Source organism: Trichogramma pretiosum, unplaced genomic scaffold (assembly GCF_000599845.2).
Source record: "Trichogramma pretiosum strain Unisexual culture from Peru unplaced genomic scaffold, Tpre_2.0 scaffold35, whole genome shotgun sequence".
NCBI classification, from domain to species: Eukaryota; Metazoa; Arthropoda; class Insecta; order Hymenoptera; family Trichogrammatidae; genus Trichogramma; species Trichogramma pretiosum.
Window position 1 is genome coordinate 1,330,571 of NW_019640943.1, and position 22,064 is coordinate 1,352,634.

The 22,064-nt window shown below is 42.5% G+C and overlaps 1 protein-coding gene across 4 annotated transcripts in view; it reads left to right on the top strand.

Annotated features, from left to right (window-relative positions):
* LOC106653407 (synaptotagmin-7) overlaps positions 1 to 22,064 on the top strand; it is a 165,407-nt gene that overhangs the window by 55,616 nt on the left and 87,727 nt on the right. For all 4 annotated transcript variants that reach the window (XM_014372823.2, XM_014372821.2, XM_023457989.1 and 1 more), the window contains exon 2: positions 3,345 to 3,586. In XM_014372823.2, the coding sequence (XP_014228309.1) occupies positions 3,351 to 3,586 (236 nt within the window). In that variant the 5' untranslated portion in view covers positions 3,345 to 3,350. The remainder of the gene's footprint in view (positions 1 to 3,344; positions 3,587 to 22,064) is intronic.

Genomic DNA, 22,064 nt, shown 5'->3' on the forward strand with positions numbered 1-22,064 from the left:
TGAAGTACATGGCGCCCGTGTACCGCAACGAGCTGCTGCTACTTCGGGATTATTGCCAATCGATTTCATTTCCTTTTTCGTGCGCGCTTCCTTTGCATCGCAATTCTTATTTACGGATATTTCTTTTTTCGCTAGTTTTTTTTTTTGATCTTCGCGTCTCTCATCTTCCATATACGTGGTTGATATACACAAACGCGTTCCCTGCGACGCAACAACAACATCCGCACGAATAATAAAAAAAACGCGTGTGCGCGAACTCGACCTTTGGGGATTTTTTAGAAAACGATGCCGTTGCAGCATGCAAGCACGCACACCTTGGATTCCCAAGGTTCTTATCCTCGATATACACATACCTTCGCGCATAGTGATATTATATTTACGAAGCGATTTTTCCTTTCTGTTCAGTATACGTTTTTCACTTTCCGTATATGATCTCGATAATACGCGTTTCACGTGAATTTCACGCTCATTTTTTTCAGCTCGTATTTATTCGCGTCTGAACGATGCAGATCTGTCAGAGAGAGAGAGGTAGAGCACACATGTCTAAAAGTCGTATGTACAATACAAAGTGCCTCCAGGTACAGCATACACACGTATCACAAAGCACGAGCGAGTTACGCGCTATACTCCCGGAGCACACAACAATGTATCCTCGTGTCAATACGACATGGGGGGCATTTATATCCGAGCCGCCTATACATTATGTGCACACGTGAACGTTTACAGAATGCGACAATCGAGAGCTCGAGTGAGCCGCCCTCAAGTAACGACCTTATTATCGCGTAGTACGCGCGTCGTTGTAATTTTGAGTTTGCGAATTAGTTGGCTGGTCGCTTTGATTTTCACGACGACGACGACGACGACGAGTTTTACGGTTCACGCAAAAAGCCACGACGACGACGCATAGAGCAAATTAATGGAAGAACTTTGACGCGTGTTATATGCGTGCTTGCGCGCGTGCTGTTGCATTATTTGCCGATAACGCGAGTATATATGCACGCGGAGTATTTGCTAGCGACGAGAGTTAAATTCTCTGCGTTGTTAACTACCGAAGCGTTCGCTTTGTTCGTTCGGTCGCTTTTCCGATTCTATTTTTTATTTTAAATATTTTATACTTCTGTTAATTTTCTTCTCGCTGCGCTTTGACCAATGTTCAACCGACTCGAAACGATCATCTCCCCGCGCGCTTTGCGTACATTTCAAAAGCTCGGCGCTCGAGTTCATTTTAATACACAGATACATATCTGGAAGAAAATCGATATTAATTAAAGTTAAAATGTATATATATGAACGCGATTGAAAGCAAAAGTGACGCGAGCTCCGCGAGTTCGAGAGGAATTCAGCTCGACTCTCTCAAAAGCGTCAAGCTTTATATTCTATCTCTCTCATCTCTCCGTTTTAAAGCTGTCGGGGATTGGTCGGTGGGCACGTTGCAGCAGCTGCCCCGGGTTCGATATAAATGGCCACTTTTGCCACGAGTGAGCGAAAGAGAGAGAGAGAGAATGAAGTGTGTAAAAATATAAAGGGTGTTTTTTGCCGCTGGATGAGAATCGTTTCCGATGGATGCCGCGTGTAACGTTGCATGCGCGATCTGACAATCCATTTTCGAGCTCTCTCTCTCTACCACCGATCGCTGGCTCGACCTAGGCTCGAATTTTCCCCCGACGCTTGGATGTTTTTCTTTTTTTTTTTTAGATGGACAGGGGATTAAAAAAAACACAGATATCCTATTCATCTTTTGTGTGCGATTGAATACGTATATACACGTGCGTAAATCACGCGTTAAAAAACTCCGCGCAGTAATTTCGACGCGCTTCGACGAGCGGCAAACATTATCTAGGATTTTATTTTTACTTAAAATAAATATATCGGCATCCTTGAACGTAAGCCAGAGCGAGAGATGTACACATACGGCCACAGCAGCAGCAGCACGGCGCGCAAAGAGGATTTCATCCGACTGAAAACGTACAAATATAAACACACATTTTATATATAAACATCGGCAACATATTTTTGAGTCGCGATGGCTCTTCCGTTCGCATTACGAATTCATCATTAGCTTAAAACTTTCCAAGTATTACAGACGAGCTAATGCGTGTAAAAAGTTTTCCTTTTGAAAACTTGCATGGCATCGAGCGAGACTTTATTCCATTGGTCGCGCGCGTTTTTGTATTCGCCCAGCGCATATATAGATCCTCGCCACGCGTGCCCTTTAACTAATTTAGCTCGATGTACGACCGTGTGTGTGTAAATGTGTGTCGCGTCCTCATCATACCGACGAGCAGACACGTGTCGATTCGTATAAATCCCCCGTAAGCCTTTAAAACACTCGATATCAATTTTTTTTTCCTTTCATTTTCAATATTTTCCAATGTATCGTTAGCTATACCTTTTTTTTTTGCTGCCACCTGATGCTGCTGCCGCACGATCGCATTGCGTAATAAGCGAGTGGTTGCATTATTCATTTATTCTCTCGCCTCATTGAATATTTTTTATTGCAAATGTATAATATTGGCAAGCACCCGAGAGAGAGAGAGAGCGAGGCGATAAAGCACGCAAGCAAGTGATTGGAGCTTTCCGCAACGGCAAATGTATCGCGCGTATATACTAGCGCAGCAACACGTTCGATCTATAAAAAGATGTTCGGTATTATAATTCGACTATAAAACTTTCCGAGTGCTCTGCTTCCAATCTCGCAACGAAAAAAAGAGCAAAAAAAAAAGAAAGCTGAAGTCGTTACACACGCACAAGTTTAAATCGTTAAGAGCTGCGAGAAAAAAGCCCAAAGGATTACAATGTGCACAGTATACGGTATACGGTGTGTACGCGCGGGTAAATGTGAGTGCCGCGCCACATCGACAGCTGCTATAATACGAGAGCAACTTTGCGGGATGGAGAGAGAGAGAGAGAGAGAGAGAATGGAACTTTTTGATTAAACTTGATACCTTTTTACGTAACGTTTTTATCAGCTTCCAGAAAAATTTTTTCTCTTTTTCTCTCTTCAACAGCCCTGCTGCGGCTCCCGTATGCTATACGTCGGAGCAAACTAGTTGGAAAGTATCGCATTGTCTCGCGGACTATATACACTTTGTCGAGAGAGTTTATACGGCCCCCGTGGTAATTAAGTTATATAAACCTCGGACTTTTTACACGCACACAGACCAAAAAACAAAAAAAAAAAAAAAAGAAACGAAGTTGTACTCGTTGTTGACTAATTAATTACCTTCTCACGGATATTCAGTTCCTTTCTTTTTATTGTTGTAAAAAATTCAACATTTTCTCTCGATAATTATTATTATCGTCGTTATTTCTGTTTTTTTCTCATCCCTCTCTTTCGTCGTCAGGTCGGCATGGAGCGCAGGGACGTGATACTGACGGCGGTGTTCGGCACGCTCGGTGCCCTCGTCGTGCTGTTCGGTCTGGGTCTCGCGGCCTGGCTCTATCTGCGCGCGCGTCGCTCGAAACAGGGCGAGGGCGAGCTCGAGACCGGCCAGAACGGCGGCTCGAACGCCGGCGCGGAGAAGCCACCCAAGAAGAACGGCTTTCTCAACCTGAAGACGCCGCTCATCAGCACCAAGACGCTCGGGTGAGTACTCGTCGTTCGATTAAAATAAATTTTTTTTTTTATATCATCACATACTACACGGATTGTCGATGTTAACTGTTGAATGGCATTCGACATCGCTGCGTTTCTATGCATACATTTAACCATGTCGACACTCAATCAACGAACCATCATGGTATGGAGATATGGATATATTGGGCTTCTATATAATTCCCGATCTCTGTTACTTTATATGGGAGTTTCTCGAAAACTGGCATGAAGCCTTCTAGCGATATGTCGCGGTACTTTGCGTACGCATTGGTCTAGGTGAACCGACTTCAAATAAAGTGATTCATAACGCTTTATATTTACTTATCTTCGCAATTTTTTTTTCGAATGTATCACAAAACAAAACAAAAAGGTGCACACCAACTCAAAGTTATATATATATATATATATATACCTATACGTGGAAACTGCCTCTGCGAAAGACAGAGAGCAAAGTTTCGGCGCAAGTCGAAAATGTTATCTCAAATTAATGCAGCGAGGCCGCCGTCGCCGTACATAAGCATACATACCTACACACATCGAGTACGTGTGTATACGTGTGTATGTATGAGCAACTTTCGTCATTAGCATTGCGCGAGCCCACGCGCCGCCTCGTGTGTAAGCACACACGCGTATACATGGTGCGACGGGGGGGCTCGAGGAAAGGGAAACTTGAATTTTCGCGCTCGACGTGGCTCCTGACTTTGGGGCGAACTCAAAAGGAATTCGCGTTATTTGTTGTGCACGTCCGCTTGAAAATTGAGTTTTTAATGACAAAAAAAGAGAAGGAAAAAAGAGGTTGGGATTTTGGACAAAAACTGTTTACTCGACGGTCTTATGTGCTGCTAGGCGACGAGGTTGTGGTTATATTAGCGTAGTTATGTAAATCCCTTTGGCTACGGAGTATGACGAATTTTTTCGTTTTTAGAAAAAAAGGGACTAAAAGGAGATTTGGTTTGCAGTTTAAATACGATATTAAGTTTTACATAATTGCCCCGTGGCTGTGTACGAAAAGAAACAAAGCCGCTACCCACACGCATCTTTTGAATAATAATACTTTAAAATCCACGCGACGACAGCAAATATACACAGTAATCATTACTTTCCGAGCCAAATTCAATTAATATTTTCTCGATCTTCTTATAATCTCACCGGGACAAAAAGTGTTTATCGCCGACTGCGTATAAGCTTCAAAGCGCCGCGCACATAACGAACGCGAGAATCTCATCGATGCAGCAGAGATAGCCCCTTGTGGAACAGTAGAATATACATTCCGGGACAAGCCCTGCCCTGACATCAAAGTGGCTAATATATACCCTATTCTGCGTTATAGTTCGTGTATGCGTCTATATCATTAACGTCGACGTCGTCGTCGACGACGCGTAGAGCAAATGGAATCTCTGCAGCGAATTCGCTTCGCTCGGCGTTTATTACGGGCATCCGGAATAATTAATTAGTTTACCTACTGTGCATTATAATTCGCATGATGAAATACGATCGACTCATCGCGCGTTCGCCTCGCCTAGTGCAAAAAGTGTACATTATGTTATATTATGTGCATCAAGTGACGCTCTGCATATTTTGCACGGAATTCCAAGTAGCTGCGTTTTTGGATAGTCGCTCGTGCGATACAAAATTAAGAAGAATTTAATAATAATGATAAACAGAAAATCAAGGTACTCTTATTCTCGATTACGAAATTTGCAACTTGAAGAAGCGAGTTTTTCATTAAAAAAAAAAGTAAGGTAAAATTTCCGGTATAATCCTGCAGCTATGACGACGATGACAACGTGCGCGGATCGCGTCCAGCGAGCGCGCGTTATTTATCTCTTTGGCCCAATCCCGCAGCATTGTGTGTGCCCTGTGTGCGTGTACAGAGAGTATTACTTCATTGTAACAAAACGCAGCTGTCTCGCGAGCGGATGAACGAAAAGAAAAAAAAAATAAGAAAGAAAAAGAGAGAGACGAGAAAAAAACGAAGAAGATACGTTATTTATACAAGAGAGAACGAATATATAACAAAGCCAAGGATCCTCTGGTTCGCGTTATAGGCCAGGAGGATGTATAATAGAAGGTGAAGCAGCAGCAGCAGCAGCAGCAGCATCAGCAGCGGGAGAACCGGCGCGCGACGCCAGAGTTCAATGCGTCGGATAGCTCGCTCGCGCGGAGTGCACTGCTTGCGTCACCGCGGCCAGGTGTACGCGACGCGTCTCTTCGGTGTGCAGAGTGCATAGTACAGTGTACATTGAGCGAGAATTTCGAGACGCTGTTGTGGCTGCTGCTGCTGCTGCTGCTGATGTGGCGTGAAAACGTCGAAGCTTTTCGAAGCTCGACGTCGGTAAGTTATCATCGTCTCGGTGCGGTAGAGCTTTTTCGTCCCACGAAACAAGTCGATCGAGCTGCCTTACCAACGTTCGGCTGATGGAACAGCGACTCGTATCACTCGGGGACGCAGCTTGGGGGGTCGTCTGTTTCTCAGGGCCGACGCCGAGTGGAGCTACGACCGCTTCGCTGCTGCAAAATAACTCCCACTTAGACACACACGTACAGACACGCGCGCACACACTCGGGGAGGGCTGGATTTTATCGACCTCCCTGAGTAGCCAGACGAGTCTTTTTGGAGGCTGCACACTGACTCTCTCTCTCTCTCTTTTACTCTTGGTTAGCTGATCCCTACATCCGTGTATATATGTATATATGTTGCACCTCATCTTGTTCGCTCCCAGCAGCGTATACGTATGCTTTTTCTTGAAATGTATTTTTGGAGCCGGGGCGCGCATAAGTTGCTTTTCGATTCTCCTCCTTCTAGTACTACTACTACTTCTTTTTTCTTTTCTTTTTTATAACGGAATGTCTTTGATGGATGCGATGTCTTTGAAGTCTTAACGAATATTTCTCAAACGTATACAGGATCTTATATATCTATATATCTCGAGCCCGCGATGGCTCGCGGCGGCGCGTGGATGATATAAATAATAGAATTTTCTCTGAAGCACATCGATTGCTTTTATCGGAGATTGTATTAGGCGAGGATATCTTTAAAACGACGGTGATAAATTTCAAATGAGCTACAGATGCAAAAATAGCTCTCTGCAGCTGCGGCTATGTACACGTCCTGCGAAGTCCAGCGGAGCATTTCGCATCGTAGATAGTGAGTTACGTACATCGTAGGTGATATACGTGTAAGTGTGAAAAAATAAATGCCGCGGATTTTTTTCTTACGTTCTCGCTCTATATATACGAGACTGAGCTGAAAAAAGTGCGCTTTGATGAATTATCAAGCGGCCCCCCGCGCACGTACAATACTATAGGCGCGGAATAGAAAGAGAGAGAGAGAGAGAGTGTCTCCGAAAGAGAGAAGTGTAAAAAGTTTTCTGAGAGCCATTAAGCCCCCTCGGCTAGACACAGTAGTTGTAGAAGAAGTAAAAAAAAACCAACGAACGAACGGAGGAAAAGAAAGACTCTCGGCTTAATCGAAAATTGATGAAAATGTGCACGCGCCGCTCGTGTCGTTCTCTCTCTTGCTCTACAGGAGGGCCCGAGGAGGGGCTTTACGAATGTTTAAAAAATCATGCGTCTCTTTTTTCGTTACTACTTAAATATAACGCGTCACAGCTGCAAGACAGCAGCAGCTCGTGCGTCCGCGCGCGAATTCAATTTCGCAACATCGTATATGCGAAAAATGGCACCGCCACCGCCGGATGTCATCGTGTATGGCTTTTGTTATTGCGCAATTACTTCTTGGCTATACTCACACACACGCACAATGTTTATACGAAAGCCATTGTCGGCGATAAAAGTTTTACGCTCCGCGTTATTTATTTTCTAAAAAAGCATCGACAACAAAATAAAAAAGGGAATATAACAACAATGATAAAATTGAATCGAATGTATGAAAAACCTGCGCCGCGCGCGACGTAATGAATCTTGAAAAGTTGAAGGGAAGGAACAAAAAAAAAAGAAATAAAAAATGAACCTTTCCTGAATGTTCACTTCAACGGAATTAGCCTATTTTTCAAAGAGTAGAGGGTAAAATTTCCTCTTCGTTACGAATCGTAATTTTTTTTCATCATCTTCTTCTTCTTCATCCTTTCGTTATATACATCGCGAGCGATCCGGTAAGTAACATTTTTTACATTTTTGATTCCTCGGGATCTACGCGTGTACGTCAGCTATTGTGTGTCTATGTGTGTTGTGTAACGTGTACATACGTCTAGGCGGGGGAAAAAATGTTCCACATTTTATTCTTCGCCCTCTACCTTGTATGTACGTATTTTTCTCTTCTTTTCGGATCTATGCGCTACGTTATATGTCGCGCAGTACCCGGAGAGAATTTCGCTTACGTATGTATACGCCACTCTGTACCGAGCTTTATCCGACGGTATTGTGCACGCGCGCGTTTTTGAATGAATAAGTCGCAGAAAAAAAAGGGGAGAAAATAGCTGGCGTTCGCCTATCTATTTGTCCATGGACAAATCGTCGAAATGTCATCATCGAGGCATTTATACGTATATGATATGAAAAATATATTACGCGACGTCTCCGGCCCTCTCACGCACTACTCGAATCTCTCGCGCAGCTTCTTCTTTTTTATATCGTATCGTATATATTATTATTTTTCGATCATCACGTCTTCGGCCGCTCGCTCGCGAGCATTGATACTGATATTATATGATCATTGAAATACGAGTAAAGAAAAAAGAAAGAACGAACGAACGAACCAAGGGGCTATTAATGGTTCTTGACCTAGTTAGAGAGGAGAAGCTATCTCTCGTTAAAGTTAATCGATATAATGAGGGACGAGTCGGCGAAGTCATTGATATATAACCGTATAGTCGCGCCGAAGCGCTTGTATCGCAATTACGTGACATTTTATTATATACGCGAATACATAAATTGTCATTGCTCGAAGTAGCGTGAAATATTCTCGCTCCTGCGCTCGCTCGCGTGAGCTTGATCGATCGCCAAACGTGTGTATACGGTATACGTGGATGTTTTGATACTCGATATCCGCTGCCGAGAGAGAGAGAGAGAGAGAGAGAGAGTCCGATATGCAAAAAGGAAAATTCGATATAAGCACATATCGGAGGTAAATATTTTTGTGTGTATACGGCTGCCTTTTCAATAAAATAACAATTTCTACCTCGGTTAGAGAGTATCTGACCGAAGAATTTAGAGACGCGCGGCCAATATTATGTACGGTAAAACGATACATTATCGCATAGCCGCAAACAGTCGCGCACTACACAAAGCTCGATGGGGTGGGAGAGCGAGTGTGAGAGAGCAGAAATTCGATCTGCGGGACGCGCACGTTGAAAGAGACAAATAGTCCGCGAATCGAGCTCCAGGGATCTATATGTGTGTGTGTGTGTGTGTATGTGTGCAGCGCACTTAATCAGCTCACCGTACGCTCCACCCGAAAAAAGAACTCTACACGTTGATAAACGCACGCACACGTACCTATAGTGGTACGCGATACGGTCGTGAATTTCCGTCGTTCCCGCGCGCGCACCTGGCAGCTGCAGGCCGAATCGAAATTTAACGCCTGTTATTATCGGGCATCGGTCATCAACGCTTCATTAGCCTCATAACGTATTATCGACGTCGCGCGGCTGCGCTGCTGTCCTCTGCAGCTGGCATGCATGCACGTGTGTCCGCGTCCATTCCTCGTCCCTCCCCCCGCGAAAAAGTGTGCGATTATGTGTACGTACGTATATATCGAGTTTCATCGCGATAAATTTTCTTCTCGCGGTTCTCTATGGCTACGATCGATTTAACGCGCGGCGCGTATCTGTGCCTGCTGCCTCCTCTTCGTAATACGCGCGGGCGAGCGTGTACGTCGATCGAGATTACGTTTTCATTTTTCGCGTACGCTTAAATAGCAAGAAAAGAATAATAATAAAAATAATAATAAAAAAAGGAAAAAAATATACGCTCGAGGATAATTCACTATCGGATAGCCGGTAAAATGATGCGGAATCGATGCGTTTCATTATTAAAGTGCACAAAGTATGTGGGGTCGGCCGTGTGCAGCAGCAGTAGTTGTACTCTTGGGGAAGGTTTTACCGCCCGATGCATTTGTGTGTGTCTGTATATATATTAGGAGAGTGAGTGAGTGAGTGATGGAAATCGATAGCTCGAGATAGTTTCGCTATTTTCTCTCTCTCTAACGCCTATATATCTCTTCTCTTACTCTCTCTCTCTCTCTATCTCGAATAAAAGGCTTGGATTTCTTTGCCATTTGTAAGGTGATATCGAGCTCTATATGTGCGCGCATAGACGACCGCAAGCGTGTGAGTGCGTGTGCCAGAATATAATGCCTTTTTTCCCTCCTCCTCCTCCTTCTCTATTTTCCTCTTCTTCTTCGTTTTTTTTTAACAAATTTGATACGCACTGCAAACCCACACACTCACAGATATACATAGCCGTCGCATACATAGTAGCAGCAGCACAGTAGAGGTCGTTGCGGTAAGCCTTAATAGCCTGCTACTAATAATATACGTCCCGGAGAGCAGCAGCACTGGCCGAGGCAAAGGCTGGACGATAAAATTTAATTTCAGACCCTCGCTAGTGCGTCGAGAGAGAGAGAGAGAGAGAGAGAGAGAGAGAGAGCCAGAGGAGAGAGTACCCCCGAAACTAAAGCCCCTCCCGGAGCTTATGCACATTATCCTTGAAACCTCTGCGTTGACGATTATTTTAACCCGGGCTCGCGCGGGCGCGCGCGCGTGGCAATGATAGAAAGACATATTTTATGCGTATAATCGTCGCAATTGCGATTAAAAGCCTTTTACTTATGGCTTTCTCTCTATCTCTCTCTTCCTCTCGGGGCGATATAATATATATATAAAGAAGAAAAATAAACGAGAGACGACGCTAGATATTAAATCCTGTCGATAAACTCGAGCTCGCTAGCTCTGGCAGGGTCTTCGGGGCTCTAAGCTTTATCGAGTTTTCCCTCGGAAATATATATCTATACGCGCGTACGCGAGCGACAACTTTTCCGTGAGTTTTCTCTCTCTCTCTCTCTCTCTTAGTCTATTATAGGCGTTCTTTCATTACCCGCCAGTCATTAAGCAGCAGTAAAAGGCACTTAGAGGCGTCTTGCGTGATTGTGTGTACATAAAATAAAAAATAATTTCTCTGCCCCAACGCAGATCCTATGGCCGTTGGATTAATTTCAGCCATAGCGGTGGTGGGTGGAAAATTTTTCGATACGATCGAACAACAAATTAATTAAAAATATATATACGACGAGCTTTGGGGCAATTTGAAGTGACGCGTATTATACGAAACGAGCGGGCAGTTCAAAAGTTTTCCAACGCGCGTATACATAAAATACTTACGCTAGCAGCAGCAGCAGCCGTAGCCCGCAAATTGCAACGCAAAACAAGTAGTAAAGTTCGCGATATGTTCAGACTAGCAATCACTTTTCTCTCCGCTATTATATGGGACGTTTCAGCGCCTTTGTCACCTTTTAACGTTAATTATATCACACGTGCCCGTGTGTATGTGTGTAGCTCATTCTCGCGACTGCGACGACGGTCCAACGTAGTAGCAGCAGAAGCAGCAGCAGCAGCGAGTTAATATTAGAAAGTGCGAAGGGGATCTCTTGTACGGTGCACTTTATATTAGCCCCTGTTAGAAGCGTACTGTATATACAGAGAAAAGCTGCTGCGCGAGTTAAATTCGAATTTATGTGCGCGAGCGTATATGTACGCATATATACTACATCTCGCGAGAATTCGTACGATGCATTAACCCCTTCTTTTCCTCGCGCAATATTTGCGTATATGTGTAGTTTTGTTTCCGAGTCCGAGAGAAAATCAAACGTTTCGAAGAAACGAAACGAAAACTTTGAATCGAGAATGAGAGAGAGAGCGAGAAAAAGATTGGCTCGATTTTTTATCTCGAGCATTAAGAGTACATATATATTGTAAGCTCGCGCGTGGACGAATGATAAATGATCGTCCTGCAAGAGAGACAGAGAGAACAAGTGGGTGTGCGTATTATTATTCAGTTCGATATTTTATACAGTATATGTGTAGTGACGCGCGATCACGTGTGTGCAGCGATATTATACAATTTTTTGCTCTCCGTCTCTCCAACATCTCGTGCTCGTGTGTGCAGCTCTGTGAAGCAAATTGTAAAAAAATTAATCTCTATCTCTCTCTCTCGATGAATATCATTCGATGCTTGCAAAAATGTATATCGGGGTGCCACGCCACGTGTACATCATTTTACAGGAAAAAAAGTGTGTGTATGTGTGTGTATCAGCACACACAGACGCGCTGCTGTATGTACAACATACTACTGGCACACATTTACGTAAGTGTGTGTGTGTGTGTGTGTGTGTACGCGAGTCGAGTCAGGCGCACTCGAATATAAGCTCCACGTCAGGAGAGGGATACATATCGATTCGAGACTCGTGAGTTGAGTCGAACGCGCGCGGCTATATACCTATACACGTGTGTGTGTGTGTACACATCCACACACAGACACAGACATATACACGAAGCGTAATACACGTGTACGTCTCGCGCCGTGGTTCACGCGGGATAAATCGATAATAGAGAGAACCACGAGAGCAAATGTATATATAATACACACATTTATCATTATACGCGTATACATTGTGCCGGGACCACGACTTGGGGAGGGGGTGTAGACTTTTGTTTGGGGGGCCGAAAATTTTCTTATGCCGCATTTTCCGCCGCCGCCGCCGCACGTGTGTGCATGAAATATATAACGCGTAGTATAGCGTAGGCTCTCGCTCATTATTTTTTTCCGCGTACAGTCAAGAAGAGCTGCTGCTACTGCTGCGGCTGCTCCGCTACGAAAAATGGAGAGAGAGGAAAAAAGAAGAACTAGTCGATCGAGTGAATATCTCGAGCTCCGAATTGGAAATTCATTTTACCTCGGGGCTTGATTTTACATTATGTTACAAGCTCTCGCGGAACAAAAATAAGAGGAAAAAGCTGGGAATATCTCGCGCGCTGCGTAATTCCACTCACGTAAAATCTGTAAAAAAAAGGGGGGGGAAAAGCGGGGGGTCAGGGAGTAAAAAATAAATCCTCTCATCCCATTTTTTCCCTTTTTCCTTTCATTTTTTTATTATTATTTACTTCCCCCTTTGCACTGAGAAAGAGAGAAAGGGGGTAGGAAAGCTGGAAAACAAGGAACACACACGCTTGCGAACTCGCGTATACGTAGGGTCGAGAATTCATTCGAAATCGAGGGATGCCTGACGTCGATCGCAGCAGTTTTCTCCATAAAGGAGAAAGAAAAATCATAAAAAACAAAAGAAAGGGGTCTGGAAAAGAGAAAAACAACTCGTGTAAAATATACGTCTCGTAAATATAATCTTTTCTGCTGTAGGGAAAAAAGTCTTATAAACAGTGGCAGCTGTGCTGCTGGTGGCTGCTGCTGTGCTGTCGCTGGCAGGGGGTCTCTCTCTCTCAATTTGCGTGTGTGCGACACAGCAGCAGCAGCAGCAGCAGCAGTACAACAACGCCATGGCACGCTTAGAATTACGTCAATAGAGAGCAAATGTACATCGGCTCCGTGTAATACATCGCTTTTCCACTGTCTATATATATAACAGGGCGGACGACTCTCTGTCTCGCCGATATAGTAATGTGTGTTTATCGAGTTCCGCGCGCTACTACTGTACGCGTATATTCCTGTAATGGAGAGGCCTAATTATAATCGAGCACATATCGATACATATGTACGCACGCTGTGGACTCTCAATTAACGTATATCGATGGCTTGTAATGTGCGCGCGCGCGCCAATCGCGACAGAGACACTGATTTTTGTTATTATTACGTATGTACGCTGGAAAAATATGTCGTTATTAATCCGCGTAAGCGCTTGTGTGCGTGTATGACGTCCGATCGTTGCAATCTCGTCCGTTTTTTTCGTCCGAAATTAAATGTAAATGCAATTTAATTTTATACGTCAAAGCGTAATTACGCGCCGCGAGCTCGGGGAAAGGAGGGGGAAAAAAGTATATTATTCGCAGCGTGTATACTACGCGGGGTAGAGAATATAAAATTTGAATCTCCGAACGTGCTCTCGCGCTCGATCTTTACTCTTAGATTTTTTTTCTTTTTTTTTTCTTTTTTGCTCCCCATTCCGAGTCATCGTCATTATAATCAGAACGTTACATTTGTTTTAACCAAGCAAACGATGATATCGGGCGATGAGAAAAGTAAACTTAATTTAAAAAAATATATCCGCGCGCGCGGTTCGAACGCGCAGGGAAAATCCTCTCTGTATCTCGGTGTCTTATACCTGCTGACGAAGCATACACCCACAGATGCACACGGACGCTGCACATATGCGAAATTAGCTGCGCGAGCGAGCGCGAGGCAATATCATCGTCAAGCGAGTGAGAGAGACGCATAATAAAGGAACCCATGACGTGGTAATAAAAGATGGAAGTTGATTAAAAAACTTTTTTCGTCGCATATGCATATGTGTGTAGCATATTCTAATCGGTGACTTAGAGAGAGAGTGAGCAGCAGCATATATTAATAATAGAATTGTCGAGTAGTAGTCGATCGTCGAGCAATATATATAACACGCGTATGCACACACGATAAAGAGCCTACGTAAGGAAAATTTCCTCATTTCGTCATTGTTCCTCGGAGTCTCGCGACTATGCATGTCAACCCAGATTCAATTGAGAAAGTTTCGCAAGCTCCGTTATTATATGCTCGCAGCTGCTGCTGTAAAGAAATGTTGAACATGGGTTAAGAGTTGAGTCGAATATTTTTTTCCTTTTTTTTTTTTTATTATTTCAAACGCGAAGCATTCAATTTTGTTTCGCCTTTTTTGCTATTACGAAGTCGCGCGTGCGGGTGGGTTTATAATCGAAGGAAAATCTTGATTTTATAAGCTAAAATCCTTGACACGAGCGAGCGAGCGAGCGACGTACGTACGTATACGAGCAAAGATTTTTATTACGATCGCCTCTCCTCCTATCTATTTCTCGCTCGGGCAGTTGCAATTTTTTTTTTTGCACTCGTGAAAATCCTTCGAAACGCAGGCGGACGGGCACGAGGCGCTTTTATAACGTATTACAGATCCATGAAGATTTATTAGAAACGAATTATTCCTCCTCGAAATTCTTCGCGCGCGGGCCAGTGATAGAATAGATTTGTAATAATAAATCGCTTTTTCCCGCGCGCACGCACACACAAGATTTTCTGCCCCTTCTCGCTCTCGTTGTCGTCGCGTCGTCGTTGGAGGATTAGGATTTCGAAAGCAGAAAGTGAGAGACAGAGAGAAAAAAAATCTCGGGTAGTGGGAAAAATTCTGATTAATCACGCGGGTACCGCGCACAACGTCGATACGTCGCGCGGATGGTTGATAAGTTACCCACACACACACACACACACACACACACACATACATCCTCTTTTCAAAGCTAGTTCTTCGTGGGTCGACACTTTCGTCGTGCATACAAGCTCTATACAGTAGCGAAACGAAGGACGATTTTTAACTCGCTGTATAGGAGCAAAAAAAAGTAGAAGAAGTAAAAAAAAAAAAAGGAAAAACAGATCAAGGTGGCAAGCTGTTTTATTTACTCTCTTTCTTTTTTTTCTCTCTTTCTTCTCTGCTCGTTGTCTATCAAACGGCGCGAAATATACGTGCGTTGTTTCGTCTATGCTGCAGCAGCCGAATATTTTCTGCATTATTATGCTGCAAATCGTGTCGCACTTATAGCAGACACGGTGGCGGTGGCGACGAGCGAGAAAGCCCGGAGTGCGAGGTGAAAGAAAAAGAGAAAAGAGATAGAGAAAAATAAACACGAGATAGAGAGAGAGAGAAGAAGAAAATTGACAAGCTGCGAGAGAATCGCTCGTTTATAGAGATATACGTATATAAAAATGTGGCTTCGCGCATGAGAGATTCACTCGGGTATAGAGAGCTGTAGCTGCAACTGCTGCCTGTCTGCTGCTGCAGCGGCGCGCAGCAGTTCGTTGGCTTCGCCTCTTTTTTTTCTAGTACGTAGATATATATCCTTTAACGAAAGCCATCGTTAAAGACAACATTTTTCTTCTTCTGTGTGTGTGTCTGCGAATACGTATGTGTGTGCGAGGAAAAAAAAAGTCAGCAAGAATCGTTTCACACGTGATGTTTTACTGCTTTTTCATGTGCACTTAGCTCGCGCGCGCGCACGAGAGAGAGATTTGGAATGATATTTTTTACAGCGAGAAGAAAATATCGTGGATTATTTTTTCTGCGCTCTTTTTCGCCACAAAATCATCATCGATCTCTCCGCGCGCCTCGGCTAATGAAATTATTTGGTGCGTGAAATTAAGTCCGGAGATTTTTTGAGTATACAGCAAGCTGCAAATTAAAATGTCGTATCACTGCACGCGCGAACGAGCCTCTAACTCGGCGCGACGACAAGCGCAATATACTGGAAAAAAAGGAGTAAAAAAATAAAAAAAAATAAAAATGAAAATCGCTTTTAACACGTATTATTTTTTCATCCGCGTACCGTGTACGAGATATATACTATCCCTATGTACGAGCTCGTAACTTCGTTTATTCGATGGAAAAAGAAAAATGGGGAGAAATTTCAAATCATTGATTTTGTCGATTGGAACCAATCCGATTCCAACCCAACCCCTCGTCCAGAAATAGTCAAAGTTTCGAGTCCTTTATTATTCCGAGAATTTCCGCATAATAAGATATAAACCCGTCCCTCGGAAAACTAAACTTTCCTGTTACGCTGCTTTCCATTCATCCGCTGCTTTGTATTTTACCCGACGTATATACGTGGGTCAAAATAATACTTTTTTACAAAACCGTGCGCACGTATGTCACCGATCTTGACGCGCTTTTGGTATGTTATAGTACATGGAAAAAAGGTCCCAAAAAAAAATTTTTAGACCCCCTCCCCCCTCCTACCCCCCACTTCCGGTATAAACGTCCATTTTCGATCTATATTTTTTCTGAGGACATGAAGCAAGTAAAAAATCTGAAAAAATTCATAAAAATACTTTTCCACAATCCAAACAACCTTGAATTTTTTCAGATTTTTTGAGTGCTTCAGGCCTTCAGATAAAATCATTGAAAATTTCAAAAATCGAGATACGGCGGTATGAGCCGATGTAGTACTCGGAAATTTTTTCAGTTATTTTTCGCATTAAAAAACATAACCTCAATTTTTTTCAGATTTTTTCAGATTACCTAACGCACCTTTTGAAGCCAAAAACCGATTTTTTTGACGAAAATAATTTTTTTAGGACAGTACGGAGCCTCGAAAAATCTGAAAAAAATTTTTTCTTGTTTTTTTCATCAAAATACGTAATCTCAAATTTTTTCAGATTTTTTAATTGAAGGCGATAGCTTCTAGGGCCGAAAAATGCTATTTTTAACAAAAAATGGTTCCTAGAACCCGATGGTTCCGGTGAAAAAATTTGAAAATATTTTTTTTGAATTCCTTGTCAAATTTTAATAAATTTTGACCGTTTCAAAAGTTCGATTGAAGCTTCCTAGCTCATTTTAGAGCATCAAACGAGTTTTATCATTCCTTAATGTCTTCAGAAACGTCTTCAGATATTTTGCACTAATCTTTGTCCTGCTCTAAAATGAGCTAGGAAGCTTCAATCGAACTTTTGAAACGGTCAAAATTTATTAAAATTTGACAAGGAATTCAAAAAAAATATTTTCAAATTTTTTCACCGGAACCATCGGGTTCTAGGAACCATTTTTTGTTAAAAATAGCATTTTTCGGCCCTAGAAGCTATCGCCTTCAATTAAAAAATCTGAAAAAATTTGAGATTACGTATTTTGATGAAAAAAACAAGAAAAAATTTTTTTCAGATTTTTCGAGGCTCCGTACTGTCCTAAAAAAATTATTTTCGTCAAAAAAATCGGTTTTTGGCTTCAAAAGGTGCGTTAGGTAATCTGAAAAAATCTGAAAAAAATTGAGGTTATGTTTTTTAATGCGAAAAATAACTGAAAAAATTTCCGAGTACTACATCGGCTCATACCGCCGTATCTCGATTTTTGAAATTTTCAATGATTTTATCTGAAGGCCTGAAGCACTCAAAAAATCTGAAAAAATTCAAGGTTGTTTGGATTGTGGAAAAGTATTTTTATGAATTTTTTCAGATTTTTTACTTGCTTCATGTCCTCAGAAAAAATATAGATCGAAAATGGACGTTTATACCGGAAGTGGGGGGTAGGAGGGGGGAGGGGGTCTAAAAATTTTTTTTTGGGACCTTTTTACCATGTACTATAACATACCAAAAGCGCGTCAAGATCGGTGACATACGTGCGCACGGTTTTGTAAAAAAGTATTATTTTGACCCACGTATATATAGATTTGAAATTCAATTACATTAGGAAGAGTTATATACGATTGTAATTAATTTACATGAAAAATAGAAAAATCGATACAGAACTGCACCAGTATTACATACACGTATATATCTAGCATGAAAATGAAAATAATTTTAAAAATAGACAAAAAGCAAACATTCGTCTAATTAATTAATACCGTAACCGGTATATCGCGTGACAAGCACGACGGGCCAACAACGCTGCAATTAAATCCCGATGAAACATAATATGCATATTCGATATCCGTGAGCCACGAAAACTTTCGAGTTTGCAACTTTTTTTTTATTCATTATCGTCTCTCGACAAAAGCACGAGGTAGCGATCCACGTGTCGAATTATTAACTCGGGTATATATGCCATCCGCTCAATTAACCGACATCGACGCCAGCAGCAGCTCCTTCACCCGCGTCATTATATATAGATAGATAACAAGACGCGCGATACAAGCTCGTGAATTAACGTCGCAAGCGCGCGAGCGACAACAAGACAAAAGCCCTGTATATATGTCCCGCTGGGTAGTAGTAGTGGCAGTAGTAGATAATAATCGACGCGAATTAATCAATCGAGATACACCCCCCGCCGCACAGTGGCGCCCGCGGATGGCAATTATTAGATGGCGCTTTCTTTGTTGATTTGGCGTTATACGATGTTGTTGTTGTCGTCGTCTCGAGCTCGTAAACACCAACGATTTTTCATTGAATCATAATTAAACGGAATGAAAATTAAATTCCTGTTTGGTCGATATATTACACGCTGCGCGGCGTATTTTCCTCCTCGTTTTTTTTCGTTGTCGTTGTTGTTGCTCTAACGTGTGTGTGTGGGACGCGTGTCTCAATTTGTCGCGTTTTACGAGCTATTAGATGACGACGACGCGGGTTGCTTGACGTTTATGACTTTTCACTATTGCTGCTGCTGCTGCTGGCGCTGCACTATTTTCGTCCCCTGTTATTGAAAAAGAGAAGACTTTCGATGATGCAAAATTTTCTCCTACTCACATAACACGCGCGTTAAATTTTTCGCGCAAGCTTTAGGCTAAAAAAAAAAAAATAAAAATAAAAAAAGTAAAAATTAGAGGCCAGAGGCAAAATCGAGAGGAAAAGATAGAGATTAAAGCGCTCGATATTTTCTCATCAAGCCTACCACTACTGCCTACTGCAGCAGTAGCAGCGGCGCAAACGGTGTATTTTACTGTCTCTCCGATGCCTACGCTACGTGTGCACGCGAATAGGAGGGGGCTAGGTATATTGTGTACTACTGCGTTGTAGAGAGGAATAGTAGTTATATGTACATAGGTATACAGCACTGTTACTATAAAACTGCCTGCATGGCACTTTAGAAATACGCGAAACAAAGAGGCCGTATCCAGTTTTAAAGTTGTGTGTGTGTGTGTGTGTGTGTTGTGTTTTCTTCAGTGCCGAGCGCGAGTTTATTTTCTTCTCTCTCTCTACTCTTTCTCTCCTCCCGCAGCAGCAACTCGCGAAATGCGTCTCTCGCTCTCTCGAACACTAGTTAACCTACTTTCCGATTGGATACAATTAATCAATCGACCACGGTGATTGATGGGGAGGTTCTATATAGACGTATTATAATATACACTGTGTATACGTATAATATAGGCTCCTATCTATACGAAATTTTTCAATAAAAATCATTTACGGACATTATTATTGTACGCCGAGGCACGGTCGCGTGGTTGTAACAGGTTCAAAAAAAAAGGAAGGAAGGCGACCCGCGACATATGTTCGCTGCCTCGACAATGACTAATGCAGTATCGACCACCACCGCCGACTGAGCTCGGGGTAATTTGCTAAACGATGCGTGAATATGGACTTACTACTACCACTACTACTTTTTCTTTCTTTCTTTTTTCATTTCATTGCTCTCTGTCATCGAAGTTTTTACCCCCTCCTTCACGCAACTCCAGCGTTTATAGAGGGAAGGAAAAGTATTATAAATATTCTTTCGACGACGCGAGCGTAAAAAGACCACGCGAGGAGGAAGAGAGAGAGAGAGCGAGAGAGAGAGAGAGAAAAAAAAGGAAAGAGTCGTTCGGGGTACAAATGACGAGAGTAGCAGCGGGGCTCGCAGGTAGTTATCCACTCCAAGTTTTTTATCCCCAAATAACGAGAATAAATGTCTCTTTCTTTCTCTCTCACTCACTCTTTTTTTTTTCAAATGACGCATGTAGTCACGTTATATACGTATATAGGTAAGTATAATCTTACGTGCACACATCATTCCTTAAAAGGCGTAATTGCATTTCACATTGAAAAATTCTAAGAAGAAATCGCAACAATGACTTCTCCTCTAATCAAATGGTCCATATTTATATAGGTACGCTTTTTTTACGCGCCTGCAAACTTTTTCTTTGCTGACCTTCTTTTCTGTCTCTCCCTCTTTAACTCCCGAGGTATCGGAAAATTATCGCGTGCCTGCGGTCTTTTCTATTTGCCGAACTTATTGTGCGTTTTTTTTTATCCTTTTTTTAGAAAAAATTCGAAGGTTTGTATGAAACGCGCGCGCGTGTGTGTATCTGCAATAATAATGAGGGTCGCCGCTGTGAGGCCTTTTTTCTCTCTCTCTATTTCAAAAGAGAGAAGAAAAAAAACGTCGTCGTCGTCGTCTTCGCGTTTCACTTGGCATTGCCTCGGCTCGCGAACCGCTCGAAGCATAATTAGCCGTCAATCATCGATATATATAATATAATCGTCCCGCCGCCGCTCGGTGCGCAGCTGATAGGCAGGCATTTTACCTTGAGAAATTATAACGTTTTATCCTTTCGCGATAACGTCTCCGATTCCGTGCGCGACCGTCGGGGCTTATTATCTCTTTCTCTCGCTCTCGTGTGCGAATGTAACGTCGAATTTGATCGATGAGACAGATTACTTTTTTTTTCGCTGCTTTTTTTTTGGCAAGAGTAGTCGGTGTTAAGCCCGCCGCCGCAGAAGACAAAGAGCGAAATAAACTTTGCCCGATGATCATCTTCGCGTTACACACGTGTCCGCAAGCCAAAGAGGGACACACACAGAGACACACAGCGTTATTATAAGTGGGCAAACGGCCAAGCGTGTGTTTCGATTAATACCGATCCGATATAATATATTATCAGAGGCAGATGTGCGCGTCGATCTTCCCGGAGCTTAAATAAATTCGTCGTCTGTATACACTGTGGGAAATATTTGCATTAAAATTATAATGTACAAATGGAGACAGTTTATTTTCAGTCGTTGAAATCGCTTTGTATTGAAATGGATGTTCTTACTTATACAATTCTTTTTATTTCGCCACTTGCACATTCACAGATAACGATACTCGCCATCTAGCGGTGAATGCTACCTTTAATGTTGATTGAATTTTCGAAAAAAAAACGAATTAGCATTAAAACTTTCATTTTTCTTTCAAATTTGCATATAAAATAACAAATGCAATTGTAATTTCACAAATATTTGTGTGGTTTATTTGATTAAATAATTTTCAATGAAGATTTTATGTAAAGTACCTCGAATAAAATGCAGCATGTTAATTTTAATGCCTGATTTAATATAAAAATTGCCTTAAATTTGTCAACATTAGATAATCAGGTTATGCAGTTTCTCCATGATTTTCTCTTTCTAGTCCAGCACGATCGAATTTCCCCTCCCGTAAAAAAAGCACGCGCGGGTCACTCTGCGGATTATCGGATTTTCCCTTTTTTCGTTTCGATCTACGTCTTACGAAGTCACACGGACCCATCCATGTATAGTATTCACGATATCTGTGTAATGAGTGTTACGATCGCGAAGGACGATTAATCTAGTGTCAATTCGTTAGTTTTCTGAAAAATTGAAAAAAAAAGCAAAAACAAACAAACTCGTGTCCCTGCAACGAGATGTGTAACGATGATTCCTACTTCTCCTTCTTTTCGTTCGACTCTCGCACGCGCGGATCCGATTTATTTAAAGATTCCCGGTCGAAAAGCGTATTTTTATCCCGCGGCCGGACCCAGAGAGCTCGGATCAATCCGCAAAGTTCGCTCTGCAACTGCACCACTGCTGCTGAAGCCAATCAATCGATTTGCAGCTCTTAACAATACCTTCGCCGCGCCACCGCCGCCCTTCCCTTCTTCCT